Source organism: Ambystoma mexicanum, chromosome 3p, assembly GCF_040938575.1.
Source record: "Ambystoma mexicanum isolate Mex_15411 chromosome 3p, UKY_AmexF1_1, whole genome shotgun sequence".
In the NCBI taxonomy this organism is placed as follows: Eukaryota; Metazoa; Chordata; class Amphibia; order Caudata; family Ambystomatidae; genus Ambystoma; species Ambystoma mexicanum.
This window is the reverse complement of record NC_090925.1, coordinates 772,070,155-772,097,525: the sequence shown is the minus strand read 5'-3', so window position 1 is coordinate 772,097,525 and position 27,371 is coordinate 772,070,155. Positions and strand designations below refer to the sequence as shown.

General features: G+C 44.6%; 1 protein-coding gene across 3 annotated transcripts in view; it reads right to left on the bottom strand.

Annotated features, from left to right (window-relative positions):
• Window positions 1–27,371, bottom strand: part of LOC138580850 (zinc finger protein 232-like) — a 298,959-nt gene that overhangs the window by 170,876 nt on the left and 100,712 nt on the right. For all 3 annotated transcript variants that reach the window (XM_069651722.1, XM_069651724.1, XM_069651723.1), the window contains exon 5: window positions 2,153–2,263. In XM_069651722.1, coding sequence (XP_069507823.1) covers window positions 2,153–2,263 — 111 coding nt within the window. The remainder of the gene's footprint in view (window positions 1–2,152; window positions 2,264–27,371) is intronic.

Sequence of the window (27,371 nt, the reverse complement as noted above, 5' to 3'; positions counted from 1 at the left end):
GACTCACGGTTCACCCCGGATCTCCCTCAGTCGGGCTCAGATCCCCCTTGTTGATTTGGCTTGACCCATTGCAGGACCACTTTGATGTTACAGTTCACAATGTTACACTCTCAGTTGGATACCTAACAGAGACCTTTGAGTGAGCACCCGCGTGGTGCCGGACCACTATGTTTATGGTATCTTGGGTTACCTGCCAAAGTTCAATCACAAAGTTCAATTACTTCTTCAGTTCCTGATTATACTTGTGTCGCTCATTGCCAACACTTCACACATGATTCTCTTCATACAGTGTTGCCATTTGCAGCCTTGGTTCTAACAAAGCTGGTCTGCTATCAGTCTCTCCGACTCACCAGCTGTGCTGACTCTACTGGTGCTGCTTTGTTGTGGGAGACAAGGACAGTAGCATGGAGGCAATCGCGCCTCCCCGCCTCGGCTATCGATGCAGGAGAGCCCCGGCATCTTCGACACACAATACAACTTCCTTCAGCTTTAATTCCTGATCTTATGTTTCTTATTCTCGAGGGCTCTTGAAAGTAGCGGTTTACTCCGAAAAGGCCACAGCCAACTTCCTCCTTGCAACTCTTTCTGGTCTTGCCGTCTTTCAACTGCCATCTCTGAACTGCTGCTTCCTCATGTGTTTTGCCTTGCTCAGAGTGTGCTCTCGTGCTCCACCTTTTATCCGTGTGGGGAAGTGTGATGGCAGTCAGGTGTGTTTAATTATCAGTAATTGCCTGACTCTGCCCGAACCTTGTGTTGGGACATGTCAGGTATACATCTCAGTTGTCGCTCACGGTAAACTGTTCATGAAACAATGTTCGTGTTGGGAAAAGGGGGGTTAAGTTCCAAGGTATCCTACCTGGTAGGTTGGGGAAAAGGTGCTACAAGGAAGGGGATACCGTGTCTCACTGTCTGGTGTCCCACTTCCACTCTCCGAGGATCCCTCATCCAGGTGATCCTCCCGCACTGGTCCACCCCCAGGAGCTGGATCCAAAAGCGATGGCCGTGTACTGGCCACACAGATGACAGATCCCCAGGGACTGGCAGGTGAGGCGCCTTCAGGTTTCTCACAGCAGCTGCAAATATGTCCATCTCTTTTTAAATATCCTTCTTCTCGTGATCATATGGTACGCAGAGCCCTGCAATTGTGGAAGCTCTAACTTCTGCCAATTTTGTTTTTCATAATTCTGGTCACATATTCCGGGCCCTAGTAGTGGCCTTGGGGATTGGCAGGAGTTTGTATGTGCTATCCATTGTGGCGTTCCGGAGAAGGACAGAGCACCTTTTCATAGAAGGCTAGGGATGGGTTGAAGAACATGTGGGGATTCTCATACACCGTCTCCAGGACTAGCACTGTTGAGCGGGTGATGGTCCCGGCCCTCAGGGTTCCCTAATTCTCAACCACTGACCACACACGTGACCTTGCCACAGAAGAAATGTGCCTATTTTTCATAAATCAGATACAATTTTATTGAAAGGGGTCAGAGGCCGTAAAAAGCGTTTTTTCTGTTTCAAATGCGGGGGGAGACCCCTTGCAGCCAAAACCATACCCCCCCACCATAATGTATTCTCTTATCCCACGCCCCACCTATTTGTTTGGGAAAAAGGTGCAAAAAATCGAAACATTTGATGAAATAAATTGGCCCTTTTTGGCCTTGCTGTTTTCAAATTTGGGTTTTTGGGCATTGCCTACAAGAAGACTACTGTACAGACCTTTATCAGTCCAGCACATAGCCTAATCACAAGCTGTCTGATACTGAGAGCGATGGTCAGCATGTATAGGGCATATCAAACAATGTATAAAGGATACGGCAGGCCAGGAGGGAAGACCACAGAACCCACAGGTTTCAAAATGGCTAAATAACAACTGCTAAACATGGTAAGAAGATCTAATCAGCACATAATTTATTTTTCAAAACCTCTGGTTTCTGAGTTATTCTCATGTATCTCTTTGCCAACGATCATCGTAAAGTGTGAAAGAAAACAAATGAGGGGACAGTTTCATGTGTCAAGGCACCTAACTGAATAATAATTTGTAATGTATCTGAAACATCAATTGGGGGAACTTGCTCAGAAATCCAAGAAAAGCAAAAAACTCCAGAGTACAAATAGCTTGCCAACTGAGAATAGCTTGCCAACTGAGAAGTCTACTTACCTAAACTGGGGTTGGCGCTGCGCTGTTCAGCTTCCGGCCCAACAGGATCAATGTAAATTACACTTGACTCTTCTGGCCTCACACACTTGTCTTTATTGAGAATTGGATTTCCTAGTGTGCGTGTCAAAAAGCAAATAATACGAGTATTAAGCAATGCGAAAATGGTGTCCACCAAGGTTTTAAAATGCTATCACATTGATGGGGAAAAGACTGTCTCTCTCATGCTAAGCCATTGGGAGACATTTAGCCTTTTTAGGAGAGGGTAATGTTTTATGGGGATTTATACCATACACTGGTGTCAATTTCTTGGTCTCCAGGCATGCACATGGATCTGAAAAGGAAATGTGTAGGGGGAGGATAGGGAAGCAAAGGGAAAAGTCAAGGGGTCTCATTATTAGTTTGCTGTTATCCCGCCGGTAAATCTGGCAGGATACCACCAAACGGTATTACTGTTACCAGCACTTGATCTGCCGAATTACTGGCAGATTACAAGTGCCAGTAAGTGTATGTAATTCCCCATTCAATGGAGTCCATACGACTCCATGGGGTGATTGCTGGTAATAACGGCACCTACCGGCATTTTTTAGTGGTGGGGTGCCGGCTGCAGGTACAACCGACACCCCGGTCTGGGAAAAGTGACGGTAATGGAATTACCATTGAGGCAGATTCTACCATTTCAGAATACATCTTGCAAAAAAGGGCACGCCTCACTAACATCCCCACATGCAACTCTACACCTCTCAGTTCAACTGGAAACTCACACCAACTGGCATAACATCATGATAAGTCAGATTTGGCCGGTTATACGTAGCTCTAAGCTGCCGGTATAACCGCCCACCCCACCACCAAACGTGTAGTTTGGCAGTGCAGGAAAAGTGGAGGTAATGAATTACTGCCACCTTTTCCCCGCTCCACCAACCTTGTAATGAGGCCCCAGTGTTGTGCTTAAGTGTTGGTATATGTAGAACCAGGTACAGCTGCCCTTTGTGTGGGTCTGTTTATTTCCATATGTGTTTCTATAGTATCTGACTTATCATGGATTTGTCTAGCCATTTTCTGTTGGCATGATTGGTCAACATGTGGCGAGTAGGGTGTTTGCATGTGAGGTTGTTATTGAGGTGTGTCCTTTTTTTGCAAGATGTATTCTGAAATGTCAGGATCTGCCTAACTGGTCTTGGCTACAGGGAGGTTTTCTATAGCGAGAGACATTTTAAAAACATTATTCCTTGTACATTCCAAATAGAAATATAAGACTTGTAGCTTCTCTGAATCATCAGAGCCCTGTTGCTCTCCTGCACATTCATGTAAATTGGACTACCCCATAAACATTTCAGAGGATACAAAACAAAAGGATTAAAGTACTTCTCTGGCTGTTGGGCTGTGGCAAGTACCTGCTGAAAAGATATTACTGCGGTTTCTACTGGAGCCTGGAGCATATCTCTACACCTGAGGTGCGTGTGCCTTTAACATTTGTAGCAGCTGAGGGTCAGCTGACTACTTAAGGCCGCCTCAAGCGCCCTTGTGGCGTTAAGCCCGGTGAAGTGAAGGGCGGTGAACTTCTCTGGCTTTTGGGCTGCGGCAAGTACCTGCTGAAAAGATATTACTGCGGTTTCTACTGGAGCCTGGAGCATATCTCTACACCTGAGGTGCGTGTGCCTTTAACATTTGTAGCAGCTGAGGGTCAGCTGACTACTTAAGGCCGCCTCAAGCACCCTTGTGGCGTTAAGCCCGGTGAAGTGAAGGGCGATGAACTTCTCTGGTTGTTGGGCTGTTTGGCGAGTTGGTGAGATCTTAAAATTCCGCGGACAGAGATGTCGGATTTTACATCACTATCACCAGTCTTAAGGACCGGCGCTCAAAAGAAGCGTGAAGGTGCTGCAGTCAGCAATGCTGGGACTGATGTACTCATCCAGCGCGGACCGGCTAACAAAGTAAGTCGTTACTTTTCGTGTGTATCAACTACATCAACTACAGATGAACCTGTGCCCCCTTCCCCATTCCCGTGTCCCCCTGTTTGCAGTCAAGCCAGTAAAGCCAGAAACGCACAAATTGTAATGGTTATGGATGACTCGCTTAACACGTATAGAGGGGCAGTTTCATCAATGCCCGACTGTGTCTTAACTGATGAGACGAGGACTGGCGATGTTGTTTACATGCCGTCTACATTGCAACACAAGGCTCAAACTGCATTGCACGAAGCATCACACGAAAATGTCTCCAACAATGACAAAACTGCAGTGATTCATTCTGAGGACTTACAGTGTGGCGGGCCCGCTTCCTCCGCGGCTGCTGTGGGAGTCTGGGGGGCCGGCTGCATCGCGATGGCGGCGAGACTTGTACTCGCGTCGTGCTTGGCGAGAGTGGATGTGCTCGATCTCGCGTTGCTGATGTTGTCGAGACTCGACTCGCCGAGCGGGGTGGGGAGAAGGGCGGGCTGGTGCTGGTGTCAGCGGAGGAACGCTTGTGCCCCGGGGACTTTGGCCTCGGATCTGGCGGCGACCTCAACGTCGGGATGTGTGCGGAGGTCGGCGCCGGGGCACCGTTGGGGCTTCTGGGTGTCGGGGAGCCTGTCGGCGTTGCTGAGTGGCCTCGCGCGTTTTCCTTGGACTCTTGCTCGCCGGTAGCGGCTTTCGGCAGCCTCCAGTGTGAGGCGCTGCAGGACGATGTGTTTGTTCATTCAAGCCCTACTACAGTCACTTACGAGCAAAACACCAACACAAACTTACAGGAAATCGTGTTACTTAAGGACGACTTCACACAAAAGGACAACAGAAGGGGTTCCTTGGAAATTGCAAATAAAGTGTTGGCAAACTTATTAGCAATGAACAAAACATGCAATGAGAACGCCCGCAGAGGGTGTGTGCACTCACCAATCAAAATGGTCAGACATCCAGCTAAAAGATCAAATTGCCAACTAACAGGAGCGAATGAGGACATTTGGAACAAAGTGTGCTATAAAAGAACAAAAACAGATAACCTTATTGAGAACAACTTCAATCTGGATGATGTATCTAGCCAGTTGCTGTTATCTCAAAAGAGGTTAATATCGAGACAACATAATTCATCTGTTGATAATGATTTGCTGACACAGTCTCCTGGAATGAATGAAGCATGTTTAGAGGACTCTCAGGATTCCTCTCTCATGGAACGTCCTTTCCCAAAAATTTGCCAAGGTAGGGAAACTCTCACTGCAATCATTCAGGCACATGAGTCCTCTCCTAATAAAATCATCCCTGCTTTACCTCATGACCTCCAAACAATATTGATATCTTCAACAGCAATTTCCCTGGCACCGTTCATGAAATTATATGAAAGCATGCATGAAGCAACCAGGGACTTATCAACAACGGTGGCCTTAGTACTATCGAAACTAATCCATCTTGAACAACTATGTGACCGATCTCATCATGAACAATATGAAGGTATAAAACGGCTTGACGCATCATACAGCCTTTTACACGATCAGAGGAAAAGTGATACCCTTGACAAAAAACTGTTGGCAGAAGTTGCAAAAGAGGCTTTGGCGCTATCTAAATCTGAGAGCCATCGACCAAATAAAGAACGCCACCTTCAAACATCTGCAACTGACACTACTTTATCTAATCAAAAAGCTGATCAACGAGGCACACAGGCCCTTCATTCAACTTCTGTGGAAAAGGTGAACTCCACGGCCATTGATCTTAGACCACTGCCAAGATTGAGTGAAGTGCCTCCGTTACAATCTACAACTTCTTTTGCCTTACGTGAGTCGTGTACTATACACTCGACAGGAACAAATGAAAAAACATCTGATCCGAAAACTGCTGACTTATCAACTGCTGCAGATGGCGAAATTGCCCCAATTGCAGACATCTCTTTTAACAATGCATTTGAACAAGCGCATAGCAGCGCAAATCAGGCGCAGACGGACTTACAGGCGGCCTCTTCCTCACACTTGGAGCAGGCTGTGGCCATGGCCGACAACAGGCTCTCAATGGATCCTAAGGCGCCGCAACAGGTGGTGTATTCAATATTCAATGGAGGTCTTCAAATTCCGACAATTCCTGCTTTACCAAAACGGGTCAGCTCACAACCTCTAAAGGAAACGAAAAAAACAAAAAATCAAATAAGTGGGAAAAATAAGTCTCTACAAGGAGCCAGAAAATTCTTGCGGAACATAAACGTAGCACAGAATGCGTCTAGTAGTACAAAGAATTCCATTACGGTGTCTGCTCAAACCAATAATATACGGCAACAAGTACCTGCAGTGCAGGCTGTCTCGACAGACAACATCGAAGCGGCCTTATTGGTCACAGCAGCGGACATAACAGGGGAGTTGTTAAATTTGTCAACTTACGAAGACAGCGTTATCATAGACCTGGAAAAGGATCCCGAAATGTCTGTGAACCCTGAGTCTACCAGTACTAAGAGCGTGACGAATCAAAATGTACAAAGCTGCCTAAAGGAGAATCAGGTATCCAGTATGGCCTCAAGAGTAGACACCAATGCCTATAGCTCGAAAGGAGCCCTTGCAAGTATCTCCAGAGGCCTTAATTCCAAATGGCAGAATTTGGCGTATCATCAGTAAGGATGACAGCTTACCGCTAAAATCAAGATGTTTGGTCAGTCCGGTCTTTCTAACTTTAAACGAAAAAAGGATGAGGACTTTAGAGTCCCAACATCTTGAGAGTGCCAATGCTCAAGGACCTAACTCTTGCGTGTCCCCTTGTTTGGTGCCGTGGGAGAAAAAAAGGAACCAAAAATACTCACCCGGAACTCGTGAAATCGGACAAAGTTTCATTAGACCTGAGGAGTCACAAGGCCCGAAAAAACGTGTCCAATTCACTAAAGGCACATCATCCAGAAGCACCGTTTTGTCAATCCCGGTTCAAAAATTGATAATTGAGAGGCTGGAACCCTCTGACAACTTAATATTGAACCGAGAGAACACTATCAGGCTCCTCCACTTGGTGCCATCACTGCGAGCTATTAGGTCCAATGATTTGAAGATTGTGGAATTCTTTGACGAGAACAGAAACGACAAAGTCATCTTACATGTTTTATCCTCCTTGATTGCGTCCTCAATCTTGGATGCCAATGTAGCATTGTTCTCTTTGGGCTTTGATGTCTACATGTTTGGGGAGAAGTATCAATCACTGGACTCTAAAGAGGACGAAACTGTCTTTTGTACGCCTTCAGCGGGAGCGGTTCCCACTAAAACATTGCCAACCAACAACCTGACTAAAAGTACAATAAAATCAAGCTCTCACTTTGGAATCAACAAGGTCATAACGATAGACAATAATCAAATAGCCTCAAAGTATTTAGGTCAAGATCTATCCGTGCCACTCATGGAAACACCTCAGCAAAAAGACAAGATAACAATAACAATAAATGGAACGACACGCCTGTCCTCAACTGAAGGCTCGAGAATCCCTCTCGAGAACCTAACTATGGAAATTAATGAGTGGTCTTGGTTGTCTGAAGCTTTGAACAGCAAATCCCAGCAATAATGCCAAAAAATAATAGCACAGGACGTATGCAGTCTTGCATCTTGGAACACCCGTGGTTTCCTGCATCTATTCAATTCAAACTGGCTTAAACAATTACAGATTGTCTGTTTACAGGAAATATGGCTAATGGAAGCCCCGGTCTCCAATGATTTCGAGGTGGCATTAAATCCGGCAATTAAACCTTTAAAGGGTCGTCCTATGGCAGGCTTGCTCACAATGATTAGAAGATCTTCAGGATGGAGGATTGTTAACTCAACCAATCATACTCCATTTATTCAGACTATCTCTATAGAATTTCTGGGAGGCTCAGGCATGTGTACCGACTTAATAACGTTGGTAAACACGTATTGGCATCATAAAAGGGCCGGAAAACAGGATTTTATGGATAAAGTAATGGAAATATTGGACTCTCTCATAGAGGATTCAGCATGGTCGAATAGTATAATTTGTGGTGATCTGAATATTGATTTGTTTCAACCAGCGGGTACAGAAAAAAGGGTTTTAATCCAATCATGGACAGAAGAGATGGCTGTACGTAACTTTCAGATGTTAAACGGGAACACACGTAATGACATGCCACCAGCTAAAACTTGGCATCGGGCTAACCTAGCCTCAACAAATGATTACATATTTGTTTCCGAATCCTTACATCTGCGAATAAGCTCACTGACTGTCACAAAGAAAAATGAGAGCGACCATGACTATGGTAGTAGAATTTCTAACAAGGCTGAAAGCCTTGAAACCAATGTGGCAGCATAAAGTCCAGGCTGAATCAAACAGGGTACGCCTGAGACTAGATTATCTTGAAATTGAAAATCTTACAAGTGAGTACTGTAATGTCAGTAAAGCTCTGGAATATGAACAGCTATTGATGCAATTTAAACCCAAAAAGACAGGCTTTTAAAACAAGTCCTACGTACGCACTCATTGTTTCGACTTGGAGCTCTTGAAACAAAAGCAATTGCTATGTAGTGAATTAAGACATGCTAAGACGCTAGAAGAACATGCCTGTCTGCAAGTAGCTAAGAATGCGAAACAAAGGTACAAAAATTGGGTAAAATCACATAAGGTCATCATGTTGCAAAACAACGCTGAACGAATGTTGAGGATCCTGCAAAATAAAAACACAAAGGACTTCTGGTGCCTTATTAATAACTTGCATGCTCCCCAAAACGCGATTCAAGCATGCATGGTGTCAGAAGCTGATTGGATAGCGCATTTTGGAGTTTTGTACTATTCATCTGAGTCCTCGTAAACTCCAGTAAAAGAAATGCCTAAACCGTGGGACTTAGAATTTCCAGTAGATGTCATCAAAAAAGCAAAAAATTCCCGAGCCCCTGGCCCTGATGGGCTCACAAATTTTACAATCAAACAGTTCCCAGATATATGGGCTGGGTTTTGTGATACTCTTTTTAAAAGGATAGTCCAAAACTGTGAGACGCCTAAATCGTGGAAGTGTGCGATCATCGTACCTATCTTTAAAAAGGGCGATAGATCCAACCCGAAGAACTACCGGCCTGTCGCATTGTTGGACGTGTTATTGTTGGACGTGTTAGGTAAAATCTATGCCACAATGTTACAGAAAAAAATACTAGCCTGGTCGATAACATCCCATACGCCAGTCAGGTTTTGTAAAGAAGGTGGGATGTTCGCTGAATCTATTATTGCCAAATATAATCAAAATGGAGGCCATTAAATTAAATACAAAGGTGTATTTAGCATTCATAGATTTCTCGTATGCATTTGACACCATTGAAAGAGCGCTGCTGTGGGCTAAACTGAGGAAGTGGGGGTGTCCGCTGGGTTTAGCTGCGGCAATCAGAGAACTCCACACAAAGACCTCTATTCGAGTGTGCTTGGATCAATCTGGCCTTCTATCTGCCTCCATCAACACTTTTAAAGGAGTAAAACAGGGTTGTCCCTTGGCCGCAACAATATTCAGTGTCTTCATTTCTGACATAGGCGACGCAATCAACGAGGTCAAGTCCTTCCCGCCAAAAGTCGCAAATACACACTTAAGCTGACTGCTTTATGCAGATGATTTGATTGTCATGGATGTGACTCCGATTGGGTTGCAAAGAAAATTAAATGCGGTGCAATGATACGTCACATCCAACAAGCTAGCGATTAACACAAAGAAATGCGAAATATTGGTCCTACAGAATCTGAATGGTGGTGGCGTGTCAAACAGAAAAAACATAAAATGGTCCTTAGGACAAGAAACGATTCAAATCTCTCAAACTGTCAAATATCTTGGGATGACAATAAGTTCTACTATAAATGACGGGCCCTGGCTTGCGGAAACCAAACGGAAATGTAACCAACTAGCAAGCCAGGCATTAATAATTCATAAGAGGTTTGGTCAATTTTCTTTACGCCCCGTCTTGTCTTTTTATCACCAGAAGGTCATCCTGGTCGTGACTTACGGGGCAGAAAACGCCCTTGGTTGTCCACATGAAACCTGGGCCACTTTAGAAAATTGTTTCTGGACCAAGGTACTATCCCTTCCTAGGGGTGTGAAGATGTCATGTATAAGGTATGAGCTTGCATTAATATCGATACAGGCAAGAATATGTCGGAGTCTGTTGAATCTTTATAGAAAGACCTGTACTCGTGCGCAGATTCCACAATTCGAGATCTTTGATGACGTCTTACCCGCTAACTCCAAAATTGTTAATATGTGCTTAAACAGATGTGAGGCAATTTAAAAAAAATATGACATCAAAGCCGACATGCTCCAGGAGAACCCAGAAGCAGCCAAGCTCAAAATATGGCGTAAAGACTGGGATGAAACCTGTGTGGAGAGATCGGCCGCCAGTCGAATGAGCGACGCACCACTAGAGGCACGTGCGTTTAATACTCTCCAGAACTATGTCGCACTATTTCCTGATCCGCAGGCACGTCGACTTTTTATGTTGTTCAGACTGAACATGTTTAAAACCGCTGATCGGCTTCGGCTGTGGAAAGGTTATGATCATTTGACACCTGAATGTAGGCTGTGCTTTTGTACAAAGGAATCACTTAAACATTTAGTGCTATTTTGTACTAAATTAAGATCTGAGAGGACAATTCATCTGGGTCCCTGTAGCCTAAAACATCCATCCTTGTGTGCAGACGAATGGTGGAAGCTGATGTTTCAAGGAACTGATGTGAAACTAATATTCCCGTTAACACGGCTGTTGAAAATAATTGAAACACGTTTGACATCAACAGAAGGAATTCTCCTCCCAAACCGTAATGTTGACTGAAATAACATATGTTGATGTTAGACTTGTGAGATATTGATATAGATGGCCCATTGGAATTTGTTTGTTGGAGTTTGTGATATGACATATGCTAATACGTGGGTGTTTATGTTGTACATATTTTAAAGGTTTGTAAAAAACAATAAAATTAAAAAAATTTAAAAAAAGGATTAAAGTGTGTTTTAGCCTAAACAAATATTATCACTTGACCTTATCCCTAAAGTTTGCATGCTAGCTTTCAAGCTCTAGGTTGATATAAGGACTGAAGTCAAAGTTGTGTGCACCATCCATAGTGGTTTTTGGTAAAAAAGATTCTAACAATCTGCTAAAACTGCCTGCTGCATACCAAACCTACCAAAGTCCTGATTCACCAACAGAAATTGAGATGAAAGCAAAATGGAGGAAAGAGATTAAAGGCACCAGGTGCCCAGCTCTGGAACAATTTGGCCCAATCGCTCAAAGACTCAACCAACTACCTGAAATTAATGAACAATGTAAAATCTGAACTTTTCAAACAAGTATTTAGCCATTCTTCCTGTGCATGTGTGCTTAAATAAAATATAAATCACTTAAATGAGATAGGAATCCATTTACTCATTGATTTTAATTAAAATGTTATTCCATATATAACAAAACATATGACACATAATCACAAAAACGTATCACAAATTCAATACTCGTAACCTACCTAGTAGATCACATCCACATTGAAATTCAAGGCCTAATGTGTACACTGTACATTACAGTGACACAACACTAACAAATCTTGTTTACCCAGCACACCAACAGATTATATGCACAACTGATCGTGTTTTCAGGGCCAAGGCTTTATATCAACTTCTACACTTATTTACACTGAATGACTTGAATGAGTTTGGAGATGAATGGAGCTGAGAAAAAATAAGATCAGGAAACATCCAAAATTGGGACAGAAAGTGCCTTCAGACCTCTACCAAGCAAGAGACTTTAGGTCTGGTGCCTTGTAAGGGTTTAACATAAATATTTGATAAACAAGAGCTAAAAGCAGCTCCTGGGTATCAGTAAGCAGGAGCTGCCTCTGAGGAATGAGGAGCTATATACAGCGTGCTACAAATCTAACTTCCAAAAAGAGATCCAAACTATCACTTTTTGGATACTATATACTACTCATTATGCTGCAAATCTCTTTTAGATGTGTTCTAGAACTCATCCATGTACACTGCCAACACACAGACCTAATGTCACACAGGCCTTTTGTATGACACCAGGAATCACAATTAGCTCATGATTGTTGATGATGTCAAGCTAAGCAGAGTCTTCTAGGTACAACCAGGAGCTAAATAACTCTGTGCTCCCAGCAGTTTATAATTCTGCTTTCTACAACTGATTCCCCATACTCTAGGTGTTGGCCCATTGCAAGGCTTCATGCATGACTTTGGAGGCTGTGTCTAAACTCACCAAAACAGCGATAGTGTCAGTGCCCTGGTACTGAGCACAGTTGGTACACTCACATAGGGGGAGGGACCCAGAGGACTACTGGACAGACAACATGTCCGATAGGCGCGAATTGTCTGTACAGGTTCTGCCAGTGGGACTGTGTAGTATAGTCTGGTAACTATGGCTCAGACTGGATCCAAGAGCTAACTAAGACTTGGCAGGGGTTCAATATGGAAGCTCAGATTACTGATGGTAACAAAGAGTTGAAGGTTGCCCTGCTTTCATGAAGAGGCTCTCCATGGATTGCAGAACATATGCTCTCTAGTGAAAAAGGGAGCTAAGCAAGAGGCTGGTTTTCATAGGCATCATTTTGGAGCCAACTTTAAAAAAGTGTCTGTGAATTCCTGAAATAGGAATGTTTACCTATATATAGTGAAAATAAATTATTGGCGTAGTGTTAGTACAGTTTAAAAATCGCACATAACACAGGTATTGATACCTCTTATTGGGCTAGCTGTGAAAATGTTAAGGAGAGATGGAACTATGCATCAGATGGTTCAGAACAAAATAATTAAAAAAGAAACACCCACATTACCATTCATTCTCAAAGCATAGAGAAAAAAAGAGCATTCTTAATTTAAACTTTATTGGTCGTATTGGTAGATGGAAAATTATGCATGGGACTTAGGCCTCTTGTGGCGGTTTTATCTAAAGGACCATACCACTCCTGGAAGTAGAGAACGCAAAAATGTTCACTGAAAATCTGTTCACATTTGTAGATGACAGTTTCATTTTAAGAAAACCAAAACGTATTTCATATCTGACTGTTGAATGTGATATGTTATGAAGGTTATGCACAGACAGTCTTAAAATGTTCTCTTAAAAATATATTGAAATAAAAAATTTAAAACCACATAATTATAAAGTAGGGTGTGTCTAAAAGTGTGTTTTGTAGCATCTCTGTAGTGTCAGAACCATATAGAGATTTCAATACAGCTCCTAAGGCTTACTGGCTGGTATACAATGTCACACTACAAAATATGTTCACCAGGTTTAACTTGTGTGGTCTTCAATGTTACATCAGTGCACCTCAAACTTCACAATAGCTTCCTGGATTGCACACAATGTGGCAAATACAAAAAATGCTACCCAATAGTGCAATTTCCGCTATAATCTCTGGGTGGCTCATGCTTGATAATGGGTGCCTAATATTTGAGCTTAGACACCAAAGATCTCTGTTGTTGATGTCCTGTGTCCTGTGAGGGGTCAACAATGTGAGGAGGACAACTGTTTGATATTTTTTTTAAATATGCCTTTTTTAATTTCTTTATTTTATTTATTTTTTTATTGCTTGGCTGCAGAATCAACCTTTCAATCTTAAAAAAGGAACCATCATTTAAATTATTTACATTTACATACATAAGAACATAACATCAGAATTTGGAATATATATCTCTAATATTCAATTTAGAGTCTTAAATTAAAAAAAAAATATACAATATATTTAAAAACCAAAAATAACACATCATAATTAACCTCCCACGCTAATTTGCAGATATTAGGAAAGCAGAATATAAAATGATTAGTAACCTCCATGACACCTGTAAGCTAGCAAGGTGTAGTGTCTTCTTCCATGTCATTCAATCCCAACTCCAATAAAAATCCAATAGTGGCAATTTGAATAGACATCAATCTTGCTCCTGATATTAATATCCAAAAGTCATCATTGCCTATACATCTCATAGTTTCAAAATACTGACCAAAGTATTTACAACGTTGGGCATTAACTCCTGTACAAAATGCTACAACATGTCTTAAGAGTTTCCGGATATTCACTCAGTTTGCAAAATCGACAGACATTCTCTGCACTAGCTGTCACGCCCCTCCGGGGGCGTTGGTCACTGTTGCATCGATGGTCCCATAGACGGATTTCGTCCATTTTTCCTTCCAAGATGGCGGCCAGATCGGAAGGCGTGGGACTAGTGGATGCCCGATCGAGTATGGCGCAGATTCCGCCCTCCTGTTTGGATTTCGGTACATCAGTTCCTGTCAACAAAGCGCGGATGCGTTGCTACTCCTCATTGACAACGCTTCGTAAATTCGACTCTAAAACACCTTTTCCACAACCTTTCCTGTGTATCTTACCTTCTCTAACCCTGTTCTCCATTCATTCCGAATTCCAGAATCTACCTACCAAACCGTCTCCTTCCCTCAGACGGAGACGCGTCCCCTGCCACAGACACACGCTCCCACTGACTCCGGTCGGGAATCCAGCGAATAGACTTCCCAGCTATTTCAACTCTCTAAGTTTGGTACGAGGGATAATATACTCAGGGATTCCATAACAATAGATCGCTTAAACAAGACTGACCGTATTCTCTCCTTGTGTATTCCATTTTTAGAGAAACCGCGTTCTAACGATGGTCCTTCTTACTCTGTGCACAAATCTGGCGTAGTTCCCGGGGTCCTTCCATTCATTTGGCCAGGTAAATATTCAGTTTATATCCCCCATCTGTTTTCTAATTTCTTAACACTGCTCTAACAAGATTCCCCACGTGATAGGAAATTGCCGGAAGCCCGCTCTGTCAACATCCTAAAACCTCTTAGTCCTTATTAAGGGTAACTCAGAACGTTATTACCTTCTCGTTGTATTCCCCATTCCTTACTCAGTACTTACCTCTCTCTTCTGCTTTTTTGAATAGACGCGTTATTATCAGCACACACCTGACTGTTCGCTGCACTGACGACATCAATCCAGCAGACGACGACGCAGGGTTTTTTCCCCGAGAGGGTTTCCCTGGGGCCTTTCTTCTCCTCAGAGCTTTGCACCGAGAGGTGGAGGAAGGGACTCAGGGAGGCTTTCATATTCGACTCCCCTGCCTTGTAGCATCCTGGGACCAGGACGAAAGGAGAGGAAGAATACTGTTGGTGAGTACTCGGGGTTACCTATCAGTCACTCCTATCATTGTTTAAAGGTTATATTTGTTACAGTTAGCAACGCCTTTTAAAGAGAAACTGAAATTGTTTCTGGAGAGACTGGGAGGTCACCTCAAGTATCTACGATAGGGGGCTTCTATAACAGACATGGATCTGGCTCAACAGCAACAGCTGTTAACGGCAGTTCAATCTCTAACTGCAGAAGTACAGTCATTAAAACAGGAGAATGCATTCCTGCGACAACAAGTGGGAAGAGTCCCTAGTTGTTCCGAATTACCTCCTGGCCCTATACCGGGGGGTTTGTACGATGGGAATCCTCACAATCTTAAAGCCTTCATTGAGGCATGTACAGTCCAATTCACATTCAAAACAGCCTTTTTTCAGAGTGACCGCGATAAAGTAGGGCACATGATAGCTCACTTAATGGGACCTGCCTTGGCATGGGCGACACCATTAGTTATTACAAACAATGCTCTTCTGGATTCTTACCCGGCCTTCTTGAAAAGCCTTAGAGCCTTAGAACAATGTTTAGCAGACAAGAGATCACTGTGTCAGCCCAGGAACAATTGTTGGACTTTAGACAAGGATCACAAGATCTACTGTCATATATAACCAACTTTAAACAACTAGCAGCCGGTACCTCCTGGGCAGATGACGCCCTGATAACGTTATTCCATCGAGGATTAAACGAGGAGCTAAAGGACGAGGTGTCCAGGGTACCCCGACCTCCGAACCTAGCAGAATTAATTACCATGGTTATGTAGATGGACTATTGGTTACAGGAAAGACTTCGAGAACGATGTCGAACTCGTCCCATGAGACATCCGACTTCTTATTCTCCAGCCCAGTAAAGGCCCAGACAGATGAGCCAATGCAGATAGGCGCGACAAAAGGAAGACTCACTCCAGAAGAGCGCAACAGACGTTGAGTACAGGGGCTGTGCATGTATTGCGGATCTAAAGATCATGCGGTCCAAAATTGTCCGATCACACCTACAAGGAGACAGGGAAACTCTCCCTCCCTACCGCTCGGGGAATCGCGGCTAGGGAATCAGTAACAGGTTCCTCAACTGTACCTTTGTCCTCTCAAGTTACAGATATACCGGAACTCCCAATGATTGTCTTACAGGTCATGTTAAAGTGGGGTTCTTCGGACCCTATACTAGTTCCCGCCTTGATTGATTGCTGGGCCGCAGGCAATTTTATCGATACCCACTGGAAGACCAATCATGGAATACCATGTTCCACCAAACCAATGGCAATTCCAGTGGAGTCAGTAGACGGAAGTCCCTTAGTTTCCGGTCCCATCAAGGAACAGAACAGGTTCATTTAGTTGAAGATCTTATCTCATCAAGAGACAATCGTTTTTTATGTTATCCGTCCCACCCATTACCCCTTGCTCCGAGCCCATAATCCCTATATCAATTGGACAGCTGAAACCATATTTCTGGGATCAGAACATTGTTTGTCGCATTGTCTTTCTGACGGAGCCCTCGGTTTCCATTCTAAGGTTTCAGTTCAAGAACACATCTCTACAATAGCAGTACTCAATAATGTTCAAGAAATCCCCTCAGAATATCGGGATTTTGAGGCCGTGTTTTCTGATTCAGAATATGCTGAGTTACCTCCGCATCAGAGGGATGATTGTGCCTTGGAACTACTTCCCGATTCGCCTATTCCTTTTGGTCGCATGTACATATTATCCTCACGAGAAGTACTTAAAGAATATCTCCAAAAGAACTTACGAAATGGTCTCATCACGGAATCCACATCTCCAGCAGGGGCTTCATTGTTCTTCATCCCCAAGAAGGGTACTACGGAACTTCGACCGGGTATCGATTACGGTGGGCTCAATAAAATAACGACCCCTGATCGGTATCTGATGCCCTTGATACCTGACATCCTTGAGGCTGTTAAGGGAGCTACTATCTTCACTAAATTGGATCTCCGCGGGGCATACCATCTGATCCGTATCCGAGCTGGAGACGAGTGGAAGACGGCCTTTCCTACTCCCTTAGGGCATTACGAATAGAGTGATGCCCATTGGACTGTCCAATGCCCCTGCCGTTTTCCAGAGTTTTATGGACCACATCTTCTCCGATATTCTCCTTCACACAGTCATCGTCTATTTAGATGATATCTTGGTCTTTTCCACTTCACCTACTGACCATATTCATCACGTCAAAGAAGTACTGCAAAGATTGTTAGATAATCATCTCTTTTGCAAATTAGACAAATGTGAATTTCACAAGAGCAAGGTGGCTTATTTGGGGTACATATTATCAGCCCAGGGCATCGCTATGGATCCAAGAAAGGCCTCGGCAATTACAGAATGGCCTGCTCCTCTGTGCATAAAAGATCTGCAGCGATTTTTAGGATTCGCCAATTTCTATAGACGATTAATTCCCCGTTATTCAGAAGAGATTCTTCCAATGACTGTGCTCCTCAAGAATGAAGCCAGATTCCATTGGTCAGAGGAGGTCCATCAGGCTTTCGAGAGACTAAAAAAACGCTTCATTACTGGACCCATATTGCTTACTCCCGATCAGACAAGAAGGTTCATTGTGGAAACTGACGCGTCACATCAAGCATTAGGGGCCGTCCTGCTTCAGGAAAATGGGCAGGGAATAGAATGTCCTGTGGCTTATCTATCAAAGACGCTCTCACCTTTTGAGATTAATTACTCAGTTCTCGAAAAAGAACTTCTTGCAATCAAAAGAGCATTTGAAGAATGGAGGCATCTCTTATTGGGGGCCAGACATGCGATTGAGGTCCGAACAGACCACAGTAATCTTCGAGCCTTACATCACTCGCAAACCCAGAATAGCAGACAAGCACGTTGGGCTCATTTTTTTTTCCCTTATGAGATTGTCTTCACCTTTATACCAGGAAGGGCTAATCTTAAAGAAGATGCACTGTCAAGAAAGGATTATGGTAATGTTACCCCTTTTTGTTCCGAACCTTTATTTCCAAGAGCAAAGTTCTTAGAAGTAGTTACAACCTTTCTTCAATTGGTGGCAGAATCCACCGCTCAATTCCTACGGCTGAATCCAAGGTTTATTGCCATCTGGAAACTTACCTCCTCTCAAGGATGCGTATAGAGAAATCAACAAATGTTCACTCCGTCGGAAGAGTTACGAAAATCAGTCCTGCAGTTCTGCCATGATTCTTTAATGGCTGGTCATCGAGGCATCGCAAATACCAAGGAGTTGGTCCAACGTCATTTTTGGTGGCCGGAGATGACTCGTGACATCCAAGACTTTGTCTCAGCATGTGCCATATGCTTACAAACTAAGCCTCCTCGTTCGGCCCCATTGGGTCTTCTGTCTACAATGCCTGTCCCAGACCGCCCTTGGCAGATAATTTCGACAGATTTCATCGTGGAACTACCCATTTCCGAGGGTTGTAAAGTGATCATGGTTACCGTAGACTACTTTACGAAGATGACCCATTTTGCTCCTCTTCCACAAATTCCCACAGCGGCCCAGATGGCGAGGATCTTCCTTGCACGGATATTTACTCTTCATGGCCTTCCGGAAACAATTGTCTCGGATCGTGGATCTCAATATACTTCGCGGTATTGGCAACAAGTCTGCAAGAGCTTGAATATCTCTCATGCTTTGAGTTCTGGTTTCCATCCACAAACAAATGGGCAGACTGAACGTCTCAATCAGACCTTGGAAGGTTACCTGCGCTGTTACATCTCCGCATCCCAGGACAATTGGTGTTCTTTACTACCATTGGCGGAATTTGCTTATAATAACTCTCACCATTCCGCCCTAGGTTCCAGCCCTTTTTTTTGCTCCTACGGATATCATCCTATCCGTTTCCCTACCGGACAGGCTTCACCTTCACGTTTTCCAAATGTGGACGGTCTGCTCAGTACAATTCAAGCGGGACATCGTACAGCCAAGGCGTCTCTCCTAAATGCACAAAGACGCGTCAAATGCTTTGCTGACAGATGCCGTACTCAAGCGCCTCAATTGGCACCTGGTGACCTGGTATGGTTGGCTTCCCGATTTTTGCCCTGTCATCTAGTCCCTTCCAAATTGTCTCCTAAATATTTAGGCCCTTTCCCTATTCTACAACGCTTGGGTTTGTCTGCTTTCAAGCTCAAGCTTCCCCCTTCATGGTCCAGAATACACCCGGTATTTCACATCTCTCAACTCAAAAAGGATGTGTTGGACCGATTTTTGAGACTACGGAATACTCGCCCTCCTCTGGTCTCTACGCCATCGGGACCGGAATATGAAGTGGCTGACATATGCGACTCCCGTTTTTATCGGGGTCGTCTCCAGGTCTTGATCGATTGGCGTGGTAACTCGCCGGTTGAACGCTCTTGGGAGCTTGCCTCAGCGGTACATGCTCCGGCATTGGTTCGCCGTTTCTTTCAGAACCATCCTGGTAAACCAGGCGCTCCTACCCTCTGGAGGGGGCATACTGTCACGCCCCTCCAGAGGCGTTGGTCACTGTGGCAATGTTGGTCCCATAGACGGGTTTCGTCCATTTTTCCTTCCGAGATGGTGGCCAGATCGGAAGGCGTGGGACTAGTGGATGCGCGATCGAGTATGGAGCAGACTCTGCCCTCCTGTTTGGATTTTGGTACATCAGTCCTGTCAACAACGCGCGGATGCGTTGGTACTCCTCATTGACAACGCTTCGTAAGTTCGACTCTAAAACGCCTTTTCCACAACCTTTCCTGTGTACCTTACCTTCTCTAACCCTGTTCTCCATTCATTCCGAATTCCAGAATCTACCTACCAAACCGTCTCCTTCCCTTAACGGAGACGCGTCCCCTGCCACAGACACACGCTCCCACTGACTCCGGTCGGGAATCCAGCGAACAGACTTCCCGGCTATTTCAACTCTCTAAGTTTGGTATGAGGGATAATATACTCATGGATTCCATAACAATAGATCGCTTAAACAAGACTGACCGTATTCTCTCCTTGTGTATTCCATTTTTAGAGAAACCGTGTTCTAACGATGGTCCTTCTTACCCTGTGCACAAATCTGCCGTAGTTCCCGGGGTCCTTCCATTCATTTGGCCAGCTAAATATTCAGTTTATATCCCCCATCTGTTTTCTAATTTCTTAACACTGCTCTAACAAGATTCCCCACGTAATAGGAAATTGCCGGAAGCCCGCTCTGTCAACATCCTAAAACCTCCTAGTCCTTATTAAGGGTAACTCAGAACGTTATTACCTTCTAGTTCTATTCCACATTCCTTACTCAGTACTTACCTCTCTCTTCGGCTTTCTTCGGTGTGCTTATAATAAGGCGTCTGCCTTATTATAAGCACACACCTGACCGTTTGCTGCACTGACGACATCAATGCAGCAGACGACGATGCAGGGTTTTTCCCCCAGAGGGTTTCCCTGGGGCCTTTCTTCTCCTCAGAGCTTTGCCCCGAGAGGTGGAGGAAGGTACTCAGGGAGGCTTTCATATTCGACTCCCCTGACTTGTATCATCCTGGGACCAGGACGAAAGGAGAGGAAGAATACTGTTGGTGAGTACTCAGGGTTACCTATCAGTCACTCCTATCATTGTTTAAAGGTTATATTTGTTACACTAGCACATATGTCAATTCAACTATTCAATAATGGCATTCAAAAGATATTGGTAACCTTTTAGTAACCTGGGTAATTGCTTAACAATGATTATTCGTCTCTTCAGGTTAGAAATCACACTAGGTATATTTGTCAGAATGACTTTTCAGTTCTGCTGCTTCTACTTCAACAACTTCATTTCTACCACAGTTTACCATGAGTACACTCTCCTTGAACCCCATTGCATTCTACTTCATTTGAACTACTGCCGTCTTGTATCCACTGACAACCAAAAATATACCACCACAGCTTCAGTGCTTTGTATTGTAAAAACAGGCTTAACTTCACTTCTAAAGACAGGTTTTGCTTCAGTACTTTATATTGTAAAGACAGGTTTGGCTTCAGTTGTTAAGACAGGTTTGACTTCAGTACTTTATATTTTAAAGACACGTTTGGACAAGATTCACTTTTAGGTATTCCAACACCTTGAAGTAGGCAAGGCACTCTTCCTCTGAATATCTCTTAAAAAGGGGCAGCCTCTTTGCCTATCTTGTCTGTCTACAACCACGACAACTTCAGTATTTAATTTGAGCAGCAAGGTTCCCCTTCCCCAACTTTGCCTTCACCTCTTTACCAATGCCAGCCACACAATTACCCAGAAGCTTTAGTGCCACCCTCTTGACTTTAGGTAATGCTTGCACACTTATATCTTGGGCAAGTTTGATCTTCTATGGGATCACAGTATTTGTTAGAACAGTTTCTGGCTTTGATAAAGGCTGCTTTACTCTCAATAGGGGAATACTCTTGGCTTGGGCAATGCTTGCGCTCTCTCCAACTTTAAATATAGAATTAAACACTTAACTTCTTTTAGGAACAATGGGCCTCATTACACGGACGGCGGTAAGGGTTAACGGTCACCGTTAATGGCAACGGTGACCGTTAACCCTTACCGCCGTACTACGAGGTCCCTTTGCGGTTTGGAGGAATCAACGCCTGCTTCTTGCAGGCGTTAAGTACCAACCCGCTAAGGGACCTCGGAGCTAATTACGGCACCGCAATATTGCGGTGCCGTAATTAGCGCCTTCCCCATTCCCATAGAGCCCTATGGGGCAGAAATGGGAATGGGGAAGGGCAATGGCGGAAGGGGGATTTACCGCCCCTCCAACCTTGGAATGGGGCGGTAAATCCCCTTTCCGCCAAGGCGGTGCCGGTAATTTACCGGCATGGTCACCGCCTTCCGTGTAATGAGGCCCAATGATTGTTTCTTTCAGTAAAGAGGTAAACTTCACTATTCACTTTGAAAATGAAATTAGGAACACACAACCACGTCTTCATGAGGTTTAGAGGCTTTGGGCCTCATTACGACCCAGGCGCTAAGTGTGTAACGGCGCCGTAAAAGGCTGCGGCGCTAGCGCCTAATTACGAGGTCCCTTTGCGGGACCCGACCTTAACGGCTGGTCTAGACCAGCCGTTAAAGTAGGGACCCGCAAAGGGACCTTGATGGCAATTACGGTACCGCAAATTGCAGTACCGTAATTGCCGCCTTCCCCATTCCCATTGAGCCCTATGGGGCAAAAATGGGAATGGGGAAGGGCCATGGCGGCATGGGGAATTACCGCCCCGCCAACCTCGGAATGGGGTGGTAATTCCCCATTCCGCCATGGCGGACTCCGGCATGGACCATGGTGCTAAAAGCACCATGGTTTAGCGCCGGAGTCCCAATGAGGCCCTTTAAGTGTTAAACAAGGGTGTTTCACAAAGATCGTTCTGCTTAATGAGAAACACTCGACCTATAATGTTCACTCTTCGTTTGGAAAACAAAATTAGGTACACACAACCACTCTTTCATGAAGTTTAAAGATTTGAAATGCTTAACAATGGTGTTTTGTTAGCATTCAGCTTCTATGCGAGTAAAGGAAACCTTTCCATTCAAAGGCGAGTGCTACTTTTCATTGTTTCTTCGTTAAGAAATGCATCAAACAACTTTAGCTCGCTTCTGAAGGATAGACTGAATACTGTTGCCGGCAGTGCTCGCGCAAGGAATCCGAAAGCCAGGTTTAACTCACTGGCGTCTGTAATCCTTGTTCTGCAGGTTGCTCGACTTCCACGATTTCGGGCACAACTTCTACTACTTCTCGCTTCACAAATCTGCTCAGGTGTCTTCAGCCCTGCCACTCGATCAAGGAGCCCCTCTTGCTCCTGAAACCCGCAACTCGCCCATAGCTCCTTGCTTCAGTCTCCGGCATGTTTCCTTCCCAGCAACCACAGCAATCAGGCTCACATGGGGAAAGACAGTCTCTCTGTGCGTCTTCCGCTGTGCAGCCTCTGCACTTCAGAGTTTGAGAAAACAGGACCCTCTCAGAACAAGCAGGTGAAATCTGCTGTATCAATGGTCCAGAGTCCTTTTGGTTCTCCCACTTCTGCTTGGTTTGCCAGCTATGTGCCTTCTTCTTTCTACTTCTAATGCTGCAGCAAGCACTCCAGTCACAGTTCCACCTCCCTTTTGCATGCACCTGAGGGGGCCTTTTATGACTCCCAGGTTCCATCAGGTGTGGGCTGTTAGGCCTAATTGCCTGACTCTTACTGCAACATGCCTCTTCAGCCTTCTTCCTCGTCCCAGTACTCATGGGATTATCGAACATGTAGCCCCCAACAACCAAGTCAGTTTTTTTGAGGTGTTTGCTTAACTTTAAGAGATTGACTTCCCTTAAGGTTATTTAAAATGAACCCTTTAGAATTGAATTGGCTGGTACAGGGGAAGATGATCCATTTAAGGTAACATTCCCAGATTTCTTTACACTATACCTTTGGGAGTAAGGAAGGTATTTATCCTGAATAACCTTAAAGGATCTTTCCATTGGTAAGGCTTTCTCAGATTGTATGATACTTGTGTCCAGAACCCCAGATTCTATATGTAGGTCAGGGACACCAAAATGACAATAAGTAATTACCTATTTTGGAAACCTGTAAAGGTTTCCCTGGTCACAGGACAAATATTGGGCCTCATCCCACAGGATCTCCTCAGCAGCCCGGACTTTGTCTCCTCCCAGGTGATCCTCCCGCAGAACACCACCTATAAGGTCAGGATCAGGAAGCGTCTGCCTTTCCCTAGCCACCCGGGAGGAGTCTTTAGGTTTCAGTGAGGGATCCATAGAATTATTCACCCATTAGGGGTGCTGATCAGTAGTGTTCAACAGCTATAGTAGACATATGGCACAGGAGGGTTGTTGTCTGGTTTTGTTGATGTGATTGCTTTGCTTGCACTGAGCTCATAGTTGACCATAGTGTGTCAAAAAGCCTATATTTACGTTGAAACCTCTTTCTTTCAGGTTAAGCATCTTCAGTTAGTTGTGCTCCTATATTCTTCTGTGTGTGGTATTCCAGAGGTCACTTTCAAAACAATAACTGATAGATCCAGCAATGTGTGCCCATACTGTGTGAAGTGGTGACCCACTGGTGTTTATGGTTTGCATTTATGTAGGTTCATTCTTTTTTTGGCAGGTCTCACCTACGTACTTTCCTTGCAGGAATTTCCTGCATTGGATGAGTTATACAACATGATGATCTGTTGTTGTATTTTCCTTATATCCGTATTGTCCAATAATATCTGGTTGTTATGGAAGATCCAGGGAAGATGTTTTGCCATGTTTTGCATCTCCTGACATTGCATGTGAACATTACATGTGTTCCTTGTATTTGAGCTGATCGAAGGAATGAACGGACATGGATATACCATCTCGAACTACAAAACAGAAACATCAGTGAGTCACCATATCACACAGTATGGGCACACATTGGCGAATCAGTGATGCTTAACCTTAAAGGCAGAGGTCTGAACATAGATATAGGTTTTATGACACACTATGTTCAACTTTGAGCACAGTCATAGGAAGGCAATCACATAAACGAGACGACAACCCATATTGGCCACTGCTGTTCAGAAACCTCAATGGGCGAGGACCCAGGACATTAACAACAGCAATCGTGTGTGTTTAGGCTGAAATGGTTGGTACATATTATTGAGCAGGAAACACGCTGAGATAACCGTAGAAACTGCACAAAGAATTTTGTATTTGCCACATTGTATACAAGCCAGAGAGCCATTATTGAGCTTGAACTTGAGTCATAGGGAGGCAACAATGGAGACCAAAACAGTGAAACCGTGTGAAAATATTTTCTAGTGTCACGTTGTATTTGAGCCAGTTAGCCTTACAGTTGTATTGAAATCGCCATATGGTCCTGGCACTACAGGCTGGAAACCACATTGTTAGACGCCCTGAGGCCATTGCAATACACTCCCTGCTTTCCAACTATGTGGTGCAAAATATTTCACTTTAGTTTGTTTTTAAAAGAACATCAGGAGTTTTAGGTAATTGCTGGGCCTATTTTAAGTCTGCCTGACCTTGAGAAAATATTTGATTTGATTTTATTTTATTTATAAAGCGCAAAAAACCAGGCCCAGGGGCAACCGGGCGCATACTCTTAAACATGTTACAAAAAGCAGTAGTTACAGAAGTTACAAAAAATATACAGCATATTACATTCAGATGTCCAAAAAAAGGTGTTCTTAAAATGCAACTCTAATATGCATATGTAGACTATTTTTTGAACTGTTGTGTTCTCCGTTTCCCGGAGTTTGAGTCCTTTAGGTAAGACCAGAGCAGACCTACATTCCATGCATACCTTTCATTAAACCAATGAACTTTACATTGAAAATGCTTTTTTCTTCTCTCTTTGCTTTGTGAAAGAACTGTATGGGGGTGTTGATTTTCAAATCATTTCACTCTGCACCATCTAATGAAGAACACTATGTGACATCTAAAGCTAATGCATTTTACCATCTCTGCATAACATTTCCAGTTAGTCAAACCTATTTGTGTGACTAGGTTTAAAGAGAGAAACAAAGAAGAATGAGCAAAAAGTACAACATTGCTGTAAACCAATTGACTTCAGATATAATTAACTTTCTCAGTGCACTGAACTTCTTCAATACCAATTCAAGATATGATTAAAATTGTTCTGTTGGTTGCGCACAATGTTTGGACATCAGTTTTTCATGGACATTCCTGGAAAAATTAGATATGGGTGGAGGCTCGGCATCTTAGTTTCACATGGTTTCATTATACGCCTGCTGGAAAGGACTATAAATGGGTAGCATACAGGCAAGGCAAAACTAGGATTTAAGCCTCTGTTTTTACCCTAACTGAATGGTGTTCCCTGAGTTGTTTCCAATCTGCTGCTTCAAAAGGGGCTGAGAACGCTGACAAAGTGTGTCACCCTAATGCCCTTCTCTTTGCATGAAACCATTGTCAGAGGATGGGGGAGATAGAGGGATTGAGGGACAAGCTTTAGAAGGTATGGGGCTTGGTGCTCAAAGATATACGCAAACGTTCCCCAATGCCACTGTGCTACCTCCGAAATATGGCAGCTTTATAGATATGCAGAGTGGCCCAGGAGTGAGATCTATTTGTGTGGGAAAATGCACCAAACCCTCAATGTGAAGACTACTTTTGGGTCGGACTTCTCATACTATTCCAGAGAGGAAGGAGTCAAGCAGCGGCTCATGAGGCCACCAGGGGGCACATGGAGGAAAGCTAACCTTTCAGTGTGCTCTGAGTCAGCAGGAAGTAAAGAGGCTCTGAGACCCTGCCGTCCCCCTTTACCTCCCCAGAAACCGATTTCTGCAGTGGCCCCTGCAAGATGAGTGTCAGGGGTGCACACGCTCCAGGTTTGGGGCATATCGAAGTGGATACGGCTGAGCTGGCCATGGGGAGAGCAGATGCGGGAGAGACAGAGAACCCCGGCCCACAGCGGTAATCAAAGAAAGGGCACGCAAGGTCCGGTCTTCTGTGGACTCTATGTGCAGGGGGCTGGAGGCTCCAGGGGTCTGTGTGGGGCAGTGCAGCCTGCCCGCCTTTGGGCCACGGAGCTTGGTGTTCGCACCTCCACAACACTAAATGCAGCAGCAGCAGGCGACCTGATGAGCGTGGCGAGGAAATCTGCTTCGCCACATCAAAGGCACAAGAGTGCCAGGGAAAAAGTAGCCCCTGTGGAGGAGACGGCCCCATGGCCTTTGGTGTCTCTTGTGTGGGGGGCTAGGAGGCTCCCTATAGAGAGGTCCCACAGAGTGGGGAGACGTGCCGCCCCATGGGTGAGTGATTACAGTGCCCCCACAGGATGAGAGACTTTTGATTGTGGGCCCTGGAGTTCCCCCCTACCCTGTAGCCCTGGGGTGCTGAAGGGGTCTCCCCACTGGAGGCCTGAAGAGAGGGCTGGATGCAGGGGCCAGACACGAGTGCAGTGCAACTGGCCCCCAGGGGAGGGCAGCTGGTGCTCTGGCTGCGGGGTGCCAGTGAGGAGGTGCAGGGGACACCTCTGGCCTGTAGGAGGTGGGAGGACTTACGTGATTGACTCTAACCCCATCAAGTGCCTCGGGTGCCGGCCCTAGGAGCTTGATGGGCCACACTACATTGACGTGAGAGCGAGCCACTCTGACCAAATTGGCTGGCCCCGCCACAGAGGGAGAAGAGATGGAGGAATCTCCCCCACCGCACATGGGGAGTGGGCCCCTGAAAGGAGCC